At 45.5% G+C, this 11,189-nt stretch overlaps 1 protein-coding gene and 1 non-coding gene across 6 annotated transcripts in view; both read right to left on the reverse strand.

Annotated features, from left to right (window-relative positions):
* Fmnl3 (formin-like 3) overlaps nt 1-9,294 on the reverse strand; it is a 53,312-nt gene extending 44,018 nt beyond the window's left edge. For 3 of the 5 annotated variants that reach the window (NM_001310623.1, NM_001310622.1, NM_011711.2), the window contains exon 1: nt 8,950-9,255. In NM_001310623.1, coding sequence (NP_001297552.1) covers nt 8,950-9,075 — 126 coding nt within the window. In that variant the 5' untranslated portion in view covers nt 9,076-9,255. Of the gene's footprint in view, nt 1-8,949 lie in introns of all 5 variants that reach the window. The other 2 variants (XM_006520844.4, XM_030248512.1) reach the window with 2 other exon arrangements.
* On the reverse strand, nt 6,802-6,908 carry Gm22951. Its single transcript, XR_003951722.1, has one exon. It is a non-coding gene; the product is annotated as a U6 spliceosomal RNA (small nuclear RNA).
* Nucleotides 9,295-11,189: the final 1,895 nt, after the last annotated feature.

Genomic DNA, 11,189 nt, shown 5'->3' on the forward strand with positions numbered 1-11,189 from the left:
AAGTGTCACCTAAGAACAAGGCATAGTGGCTCATGCCTGTAGAACACAGAGGCAGGAGGACAGCCCGGGAGTACAGGGACAGCCTGGCTTACACACATAGAAGAGGTACGGCTACATAGCAAGCCCCTGTTTCAAAATGACCAGACAAAAGCTCTCCCAACATCTGCACTAAATTTATCTTTAACAACAGCCATGGGTGTTGTCTAGCTTTTTGTTTTAACATTTTTGATATTTATTTTGAAATAGGGTTTTACTCTGTACCACAGACTGGCCTGAGAGCTTCAGCAATCCTCCTGCCTCAACCTTCTAAATCCTTGGATGGTAGGTACAGATGCCACCATGCCTGGTATTTTATTCACATTTTTACCAAAAATTTTCTACAGATTTGAAATCTATAAAGAAACCCAAAGATTTTGAAAAAAAAATCATCCATCATTTGAAAAGCTGTTTTTCTAGCTGTCCTTTTAGCACTAAAAAAAAAAATAAAAAAGAATCCAACTAAAAATGTCTTTAGGGAGGCTTCCCTGAGCGACCTTTAAATGGAGACCTTCTCTGGTTAAGCTCTCTGAGCCTTGCTTTCATCCCCTGTAAAACACACGTAAACTAGCCTTACAGAGCTGTTGTCAAGGTAAATGAAATCACCCATGTAACAGCATGTGCCCTATACCCAATAAATAAGAGTAACTTCAGCAAGTTAAGTCCAGGCCATACAGCCAGTATTAAAAACAGTCATTTCTGAAAGGAGATGGAGGACCCTACACAGAAAGAAAACACTCTCACTATGTTGCCCTGGCTGGCTTGGAACCTATGTAGACCAGGTTGGCCTCCAATTAAGAGATCCACCTGCCTCTGCCTTCTGAGTGCTAATTTAATACAAAGCCCACAAAAACGTGAAATCTTTGAAAAATATTTTATGAATATTTTAAAATATTCTAAGCAGTCAAGAGGTACAGGTCTGTCTATTGTTATCATTAAGTAGGTAAGCATTAACTATGAAAGCAGAGGCCACTGGTTCAAAACCCACCCAGTTACTCCCAACTAGATGTTCCCAGAATTTGAGACCTAGACCCCTAACTCAAAAGTGTAGGCAGCCCCTCCCAAAATGATCCCTAGTCAAGGTCAAATCAGTGTCAAGGGGGCTGAATGTCTCCCTCTAAATGGGGACCGGCCAAACTTCAACAGGATGCCTTGGCTGTCACCCTTTTATCTGCTCTGACTACTCTCTCCTAGCGCACACTCCATCGCTGCTGGTCCTGAGAGGCTCCTCGGGTCTCCTCACCCTCCTTCCACAATCAAGGCCAGGACCTCCCGGGAGGTCCATGAACAGGCAGGCCCAAAGCCCCTCGAAACACCACAGATATGCAACATACACAGAAGGAGACACTGGAGTTGAAAAGACTTTAAAGGGATCCGTTATCCACAAAATAAAGAAGCACTATCAAATGTACCTACAAATTCAGCTAGACATGGTACTACATGCCTGTAATCCTCACATCTGCAAGGTAGAAGCCAGACCATTAGAGGCTTAGGCTAGCCTGAGCTACAAAAGATCCTGTCTTAACTCTATCCTAGCCATACAAAAATATTTCTTGATAGTACATTCCCAAATACAAGACTTTTATACACTGGTCTGATGGACTGACCAGAGGGGAGATATAGTATGTATATGCCAAACTTCTCTGATAGATTTTAGGGTGGAGCCAACTGCAACAGAAGAACCAGACACTAACCCTGTAGACAGGGATAATAAAAAGGTCTACTCTTTGCTAAAGCATAAGTTCATTAAGATATAGCTCTATCTTTACTTTCATTCCATTAAAATAAAAAAAAATAAAGTATTAAATACAAGGCCTCTCTTTGTAGCCCTGCTGGGACCAGCAGTACAAGAGCCATACCGGATCACTTTGTTTAATAACCCTGGACTTCTGTACCAAGCATAGCAGCACTTAGTGTAATAGCCTAATTGCTCCCCAAAACTCCAACATAGGCCAATCCTTTCCTCAGCTGAAAACCATGTTAACATCCAGGAGTATCCTTAAAACACTGTGAAGTAAGTCTTGCCTTCACTTACATCGTAAAGAACAAAAGAGGCTCAGGTCAGTTACAGGATTGGACTGGCGGGCAGGGAAGGCCTCTTACCACCAAGTCTGACAACCTTGAGTCCAATCCCTGGGACCCACATGGTAGGAGAGAACAGACTCCACAAGGCATCCATACTGTGGCACACACATGTCCACATACACTCAGTAAATGAGTAAAAAATATAATGAAAAGTTTTAAGCTATAAGATTTGTTCTACAGTCCTTCAGATGAAAAACAGACTACAAAAACTGGATCAGAACCTAAGCTCCCGATTATAAAACTAACAGCCTTTAGTCTGAGCTGGCAAATCTCAAACCAGCTAGTGTGTGTGTGTGTGTGTGTGTGTGTGTGTGTGTGCTTTTTTAATAGTTTCATGGGAAATAAGATAAATAGGGACTATGTAGAAGGACTGTTCCCTGCAAGGAAGGAAATTGACATAAATTAATAAATAAAACAGCTAAACTCTGAAGTCTAAGTAGATCTTAAAACAGAGTACCCATTTCTTAAAATAACCAAATCCAGGCTCAAGCCCAGCTCTTAGAAAAGGGCTGGTTAACTAAAGAATGTGAAGGTCTCCTTTCTAGACTGACCCAGAGATGGGAAGAAAAGTATACATCTCGGTGGTGGTGGGCACCCTTTAATCCCAGCTCAGTGGCTTGGGGGGCACAGATGGACCTCTGAGTTAGAGGCCAGCCTGGTCTAAACAGAGAAACCCTGTCTCAAAAACAAAACAAAAAAAAAAAAAAAGAAGGGGGGGGGGGGAGGAAGAAAGATTCCCTCTTGTTACTGCATACTGGGGACCCTGTGCCAAAACCAACAGGACAACTCTAGCCCTGGAGGAATGTCAGAGGTGACTAAGAAGACGGGATGGAGTATGGAGTAGGAATTAAACTCCCACTGCTATAGGCCAGCCTAAAGCCAGCCATGCAAAGAGCTCAGCTAGTCTCTCCATGGCGCTTAAAGTTCTTTACAATACTTTCCAGTGTCACTGAGAATTTACAAACTAAGCCTACGCGGATCACTGACGTTCAGGATTTGAGAATCTCTGCACCATCACCCTTGGCTGTCACAGGGACTTTTCCTTCTATCACTTCCGGCCACTCTCTAGCTGTTTCACCAGCCAGTGAGTACAATAACACCATGCTTCCATGCTTCCGTTCCTGAGCCACACCTTTACTGTGTGAAGAGAACCTGGGAAAGAGCAGTGAAAGGAGGAGAGCAATGAAGGCAGAGGTAGCCAGGAGTGTGGGAGGGGTACCAGGAGGACTGGGTCAGCGAGATGCCTCCACACCTCTCCGGGGACTCACTCTCCACTGTGAAAGGAAAACAGAGAAAACTCAGGGGTCCTAGCTACCCAGTTCAGCTTCATCCTAGAATCCCCTGCCCACCCCACTTCCTCAGACAGAAGACCTTAAAACCGTTTGTTTCATCTACAGCTGCTCAAAGTGGGAGTCCTGAAGTCTCATGTCCAGAGGGGACAAGAGACCTCCTGGGAGACTAAGTGACCACAACACCTTCCTTGTCTTGAGAGAAAATGGTCTTTTCTCTTTTCCAAAAGTATTTCTAAACTAGAACGAACCCCCAGCTTTTCCCTGTCATTGCTGCAGCTCAGCTCAAATGCAAGAAATATCTCCCCAAAATGGAGGCCAGACGCCTGACAGAGCAGGCACCATGCGGACTTCAGGCAGACAGCAACTGGGTCCTCCCGGTTCACCGGTTCACCGCAGTCAGCTCTGGGGCAAATACCTTGGTCTTGACCTCAGGGAAGACCTTGACACTGCCTTCCCAAGAAGCCGCAGGGGCAAGATCTGTGGTTTCATTTCCTCTCCACCTTGGCTTCTTTCTTCACTTCACTGAAGACTAGCTATTTCCACCGAGGCCTGTTCCTGTTCTCACCAACTGTGGCAGTTCTCTCAAGAGTAAGTGACTGCCACCTAGACTGCCCCAGCTGCGAGACATGCAGACCCAATAAGCCCAGCACCAGAGGCTTCTCATGGAAGAGCATAAGGGGCAGGAAGCAATTCCAGGAACTCTGGTGTTTTATCCTTACAGAACAATTAGTTATTATACTCTTTCATGTGTAGAAAAAAAGATTTATAATGTGAAACTGCAGAAAACATATTTATTATATAGACATGTGGATATACAATAAACCCCCAATGAAGAACAAAAGACAAAGGTAGCCAAAACACATATGACAAAATATTCAGGAAAATCCAAAGTAAAGCCAGATAGTGTTTTGAATTAATCAAAGAGACAAAAGCTCTCAAAAATCTAAACCATCCAGAAGTGGCTTATAAAGGAAAGAAAGATCAGACCTTGTGGCAAACACTTTTAATTCCAGCACTCAGGTTAGAGAGGCAGGCAATTCTCTTGTGAGTTTGAATCTAGCTTGGTCTACATAGTGAGTTTCAGGATGTTCAGGGTTATAAAGAGAGCTTTTGTCTCTGTCTCAGAATATGAATGGATGGAGGGAGGGATGGAGGGATGAGTGGATGGATGGATGGATGGATGGATGAAGAAAAGAAGGGCCAGGGATGCAGGTAATGGGGAGAGCACTTGTCTAGAATGAAGGAGGTTTTGAGTTAGATCTCAAGCACTGTGAAAAAGGAAGAGAAATAAACGGGAGGAAAAATGAGATACTAAGTTACTATAGAGGACAGGAAGTCATTGATACAACTAAGAGAAGGTATAGATAGGTCTTGGGGATCAAGATAGCTCACTGAGGTATGGTGCTTGCTCCAGAGTAAGATGACCTGAGTTCAATTCCAGAAGTGGAATGAGAAAACGAACTCCTGAAAATTACTCTCTGATCTCCACACATATATACCACAGCACAACACACACACAAATGATTTTTAAAAATGGATAGGTCTCAATGGCCTTGAAAAAACATTTAACTTTTGGCCCAATAATGCCACTTGTGGAATTTATCTAAGACAATAATCAGAGATGAAAACAATTATTTGTGCATAAGAAATTCATCACAAGACAAAATAGAGATAAAAGAAAAAGTACAAGATAACATAGTAACCAAATACTCTACTGTGGAGTGCTATGTAGCCATAAAGTCATGACACCAAGAATGTTTTAAAAATTAGAAAATACTTAAAATTGTACAGAAAAACTCAGCTGGGAGTGGTAGTCCACAGCCTTTAACTGAAGCACACAGAAGGCAAAAAACAGGCATATCTCTACAGACCAAGTTCCAGGATAGCCAGGGCTACACAGAGAAACCCTGTCTCTAAAAACAAAGCAAACAAAAAAAGGGGTGGGGGGCTGGAGATGGCTCAGCAGCATAAGAACTTTGGCTATTCTTCTAGAGCACCCAGTTTCAATTCCAACCATCCCACCCACAAAACAGCTTACAACTGTCTGTGTAACAGTTCCAGGGAAACTCACACAGACATACATGCAGACAAAAACCATTAATACTTGTGAAAGAAGAAAAACTCAATTTATGACATAGTCTGAAGGGTATTATATTAATTGTTAAAATATATTTAAGTGTGTCAAAATCTTACTAGGAAAAAAAATTACTAGTCTATAGTACAGATGATTTTCTTCTATCTTTCAGTAGTTTCCAAATGTGCTTGATATATATATATATGTGTGTGTGTGTGTGTGTGTGTATACATACATACATACGTATATATACATGTGTATGTGTATATATATACATATATACATATATACATATATACATATATATATACACACATATATATATATATTAATTTATAATCAAGAGGAAAATCCTCTTTCCTCACTTGGAGGACACTTTTTTTTGGGGGGTGGGGTTGGATGAAGATTTGGTTTGGGGCTGGAGAGACGGCTCAGCAGTTAAGGGCACTGACTGCTCTTCCAGAGGTTCTGAGTTCAATTCCCAGCAACCACATTGTGGCTCACAACCATCTGTAATGGGATCTGATGCCCTCTTTTGGTGTGTCTGAAGTCACCTACAGTGCACTCATATAGATAAAATAAATAAATAAATCTTTAAAAAACAAACAAACAAATAAAAAAGAAGATTTGGTTTTGAGACAGTGTCTCGCTATGTAACTGAGGCAAGCCTTAAGTTTGTAATTCTATTGCCTTAGCTTCACAAGCGATTACAGGAATGTGCTACCATACCACATTATTGTTTTTAAAAGATAAACTTGGAAATATGTATTTAAGACCTTAAAAAAAATGTATAGAGCTGGCAAGGTGGCTCAGCAGGTAGAAGCTCCTGTGGGGCAGGCCTGACAACCCCAGCTGAAGTCCAGAACATGTGGTGGAAGGAGAGAACTGACTCTCTGATCTCTACACTCAAGCCATACATACAGGTGCCTGCCTGTAGTCACAGACATGGTAATAATAACTTCTTTGAAAATAAGAAACAATGTATAACCTATAATTGATCAGGTTCAATGTAAAGTTTCTATCCTAAGAAAATTATACAGCAAAAGGCTATTCACCACCACAGCTTTTTTTTTTAATTAGATATTCTCTTTTTTGTTTGTTTGTTTGTTTGTTTTTGTTTTTGTTTTTCGAGACAGGGTTTCTCTGTGTAGCCCTGGCTGTCCTGGAACTCACTCTGTAGAGCAGGCTGGCCTCGAACTCAGAAATCTGCCTGCCTCTGCCTCCCAAGTGCTGGGATTAAAAGCGTGTGCCACCACACCTGGCTAGATATTTTCTTTATTTACATTTCAAATGCTATCCCGAAAGTTCCCTATAAAAATTATGGAACGCTTCACGAATTTGCGTGTCATCCTTGCACAGAAGCCATGCTAATCTTCTCTGTATCGTTCCAATTTTAGTATATGTGCTGCTGAAGGGAGCACTCACCACAGCTTTGTTCATGGCTGCAGTGATAATTCCTGGTAGGACTGTGAGAACTGAAGTGTGTAACCTACATCAGCACTGGATAGGTGCTCTCTGTAAGCTACAAGCTGCTCCTTTGTTGCCTCTTCTGTTCCCACTTTGTCAGCTCCAATGTAACCGATTGCTTTAGGGAAAAGCCAGGGGGTACAGAGCGAGATTCTGGTCTCTGGTTTAGGATATGGACTTTCAACTTTCCCTCAGCCTCTGTTCAGGTGGTTGTCACTAAGTTACTACTGAATCCCTCCAGCTCCACTCTCCTACAATGTTGGTAATGACAGCGCTTCCCACCCGGGACTGTGCTACAGATTTCATGAGCGTCGAAATCAAAGATTTGGCAGAGTCTGCTGCGCACTGTATGCTCAGTAAATGTTAACTGAAGTTTATCTCAACAGTGACTCAGATCTGAGATCACCTGTATTCCCCAAAAGGAGTTTGAGGTGCAGAAATCTGAGGAAGGCAATTATCCTATGCTATACACCTGGTCACAGGATATGCCTGCTCCTGTCAGATGAAGGTTTTCCAAACCCCACTGTATTTACAGAGCCCCACCCCCTACACTCCTCCGGAAAACACTCTGACTGGGAAAGTTGTATCACCGCTGAGTCAAGACCACAGACTCCTGGCTTTCTGGTACAGACACATGATCTGATCCACAAAGACCTAGGCAGAGCTTGGAGAGCTTGAGGTGATTTACACAGAACATTGATTCCAGGAGTCCTAACCCAGCCCTGTGCCTTAAACCAGGGACTCTATGGAGGTGGTGCAGATACATCACAGGTGTGCAAGCATACTGATTTTTTTTTTTTCCTCCTTCTTCCTTGGGGCAGCTGAAGGTCATAATTGATCCCCTCCGGGTGTGCCCTGATATTAAGCGCCTGCCAGGGGCCATCCTTTCTTGCTTCCCCTGACACACCTCTGTGGAACATCCTGGACTCTCTCTGAGTCCAAGTTGGTGCCATTGAGATGATGATGTGAGGCTCCCCACATTGCAGAGGCCAGGATCTCTAGACAGCTCCACTGCTGCCAACAGATCTAATCTCCCTCTTCCAAGGCAGATGAAATCCAATAAGGCTGCTAAGTCTACAACTTATCCCTCCTCACGGGCAAAGTCAGTCCTTCAGACCGTACCAACAATACACCAGAATTATTACTATCTCCTAATAGCTCTTTGGGGGAAGAAGTGAAAGCTATTTCCCCAAGTTTTTCAGATTTATCTGTTAGCGTTATGTTCATTTTTTTTTTAAAGCTTCATGTTGAACATGGTCCAGCTTCCTCTCAGTGATACCTGCTACTAACCTCTCTATTCAGAGTCACTCACATCAACGTCCAAGCCCCAGGGCAAAGGAGAATCAGTTCGTCTTTAGAAACCATCCCTTTTGAAACCACAGAAGGACTACAAAGAACCACAAGCAACGGTACACGAACCAGTCACCAAAGTTTAACATGAAACGAGGGAGGATAAAAAACCAGGCGGGATGGTTTGTGTATTGTTTCAATTGGGGGGAAAAAACTGTCTAGTCAAATGGCTTATCCACATGTTCAGCCTAGGCAAATCCACTATAACTTAGCAGGATGCCTGCAGGCGGTCCTGAAATAAGTAGAATGGCATCGCTTCTTATCCCACCCCCCACCCCCATGGGCAGCCAGCCCCTTCTCCAATCCCCCCTTTTCCTCCCCGAAACATCTGGTCTGAACGCGAGACCCGCTCTCATGAAGGAGGAAAAATGCCTGATTTTGGCTGGGGACCCAACAGCTTCCGAAACCGTCCCACCAGCGAGGTCCCGGGAATGGAATTCCGGCAGCGGACCGGGAAGTCTGAGGGAAGTGGGGAGGGAGGAGTCTGGACCTCGGGCAGGTCCCGGGCTTGGGGACCCCTCCTCCCCGACCCCCGACGGGCCGCTCCGAGCTGCCGGCCGGGCCAGGCGTTGACGGGGCTGCGGGGGTGGGCGGGACCCGGCGGGGGCTGTGGGGGCGGCGGGAAGGCAGCAGCGCCGGTCTCACCAGCACTAGGGCGAATCTCTCTTCCAGCTCGCACGGCTCGGGCATCGGCGTCTTGCCGGGCGGCAGCAGCAGCGGGACGGAGGGCGGCTCGCCCGGGCCACCGTCGGTGCTCTCCAGGTTGCCCATCGCGGCGGGGCCTCCTCCGGGCCTCAGCCCTCCACCTCCTCGCCAGGGCCCTCAGCCGCTCCGACCTGGCTCCTCCCTCAGCGCCCGCTCCCCAGGCCCGATTCCTCCGCCCCTCAGGGGGCGCCTCGCAGTCCGGCGGGCGGCGGCGAAGCGCTCGACGCGCTGAAGCGCGCCTTATTCATGCAGGCCACGCCCACCGCCCACCGCCCCGCCCGCGCCTAACTGACAGCCGCGCCTCCCAATCACAGAGCCTCCCGCCCTCGGCGGCCTCGCGCCTGGCTGCGAGCGCGCCCTGGTGGCCCTTGGTGGGCATCCAATCGCTGTGTTTGTTGGAGGATGTAGCCACAGAGCGCGGACTGCAAAGTTAACTGGGAACACTAGGGAGACCACCATCTGTGACTCAGGTCTGTTCATTCCAGCACTGGAGAGGCTGCGGCTGAAGGACTGCTTGATTGGAGACCAGCCTGAGCTACATAGCAAGACTGTCTCAGAAAAAAAGCAACTTATCGTGAGAGCCATGTATATAACCCCGGAGAAGTCACACCACCACCTTCTGAGCTTTTGTCGACTGGAGGGAGAAATTTGCGCTTGAAAGAATGATTGAAATTAGCCGGGCGTGGTGGCGCACGCCTTTAATCCCAGCACTTGGGAGGCAGAGGCAGGTGGATTTCTGAGTTCGAGGCCAGCCTGGTCTACAAAGTGAGTTCCAGGACAGCCAGGACTATACAGAGAAACCCTGTCTCGAAAAACCAAAAAAAAAAAAAAAAAAAAAAAAGAATGATTGAAATTATTCCTGTGAGGGCTGGAGATGGCTCTGCTGTTAAGAGCAATGGCTGTCCCTCTGGAGGACCTGAGTTCCATTCCAAGCAACTACAGAGCTGCTCACAACTGTCTGTAACTCCCATTTCCAAAGGATCCGCGACACCTTCACACGTGTGATACGTAGGAAAAACACCTAGAAAATGCACGTTTTTAAAAAGGTGATTGCTGTGACCTAATGTCCATTTCGGCCTGGCTCACAGAGGATTTTATTATCCAAGGATGGTATCTCTTTTTCTGGAGCCTTACACAGACTTCTCCAGGTCTCAAGTTCCTGTACAATGCAAACAGTAAACCATACAAACAGCATATCAGAGAACAGAGGTTAGACTGTGGAAGTAAATGCCTTGGATTTGGTAGAAAGCGATCTGTTAGGTCCTTCCGCTGCTCACAGCCCTCCAGCTCTGATGGAACCGAAGACTGCTGGCTCACCACTAGACTCTGCTGCACGCCACACTGTGGCAATGCCTGCTTTCTGGAGAGGTCATGCATGCCCTTCCCTGGACTTGGCTTTAGGAAGGATGGGATTCCATCCAAAAGAGACTCGGGAGGGAGATATATTTGACACAGACATCCAGGGAGGGGAAAGGCTTCTTCCTGACAGACAGAGACAGGTGAAAGAGGCATTTAGAATAAGACCTTATCAACTGGTATGAAAATAGGAGAACAACTCTGCTCTGGCTTGTCATTACTAACAAGGTGATGGGCTTCTGTCATTTCTGTCAGCCTTTATCCCTCTTCTTCTGGTGATAGAGAAGTTCTCTTTTAGAGAACCACTAGATTCTGTTTTTGGCTGAAGTGCAGCTGGACTTTGCTCCTATCAAGGAGCAGGACTTGGCCCAAGACTGCCCAATGTTAGAGACTGTAGGACTAGTCAAGGCTGTAAAGGAAGAGTCAGGAAAGAGGCTCTCTGTTCCTGGAGCTTGAGAATTGTTAACCCATAAACCTACAGCTATTCTTGCTTACCTTGCCATCACGTCAAGCCCAACCTGCCTGAGAATGAAGCTAGTACATGGAGAACAGCTGCGAGGGTAACACAGACTCCAGATGACTGGAAACCAGATCCAACCGCTCAAGTTGTCACCCAAATGTTTTAGTCATTCATTCAACAAACGCTTTTTTGAAAAGATTATTATATGTCAGATGCTTTTCTGAGCATTGAAGATACATATGTGAGCAAAAAGAGCACACTTGTTTATCATGAATACTCAAGTAACATGGAGCATAAATAGAAATTTGACGGGAAGCGTGCCTTCTTCATCCCTGTGTGGTACCTCTTCTAATATTGACAAATC

Source organism: Mus musculus, chromosome 15 (genome assembly GCF_000001635.26).
Source record: "Mus musculus strain C57BL/6J chromosome 15, GRCm38.p6 C57BL/6J".
NCBI classification, from domain to species: domain Eukaryota; kingdom Metazoa; phylum Chordata; class Mammalia; order Rodentia; family Muridae; genus Mus; species Mus musculus.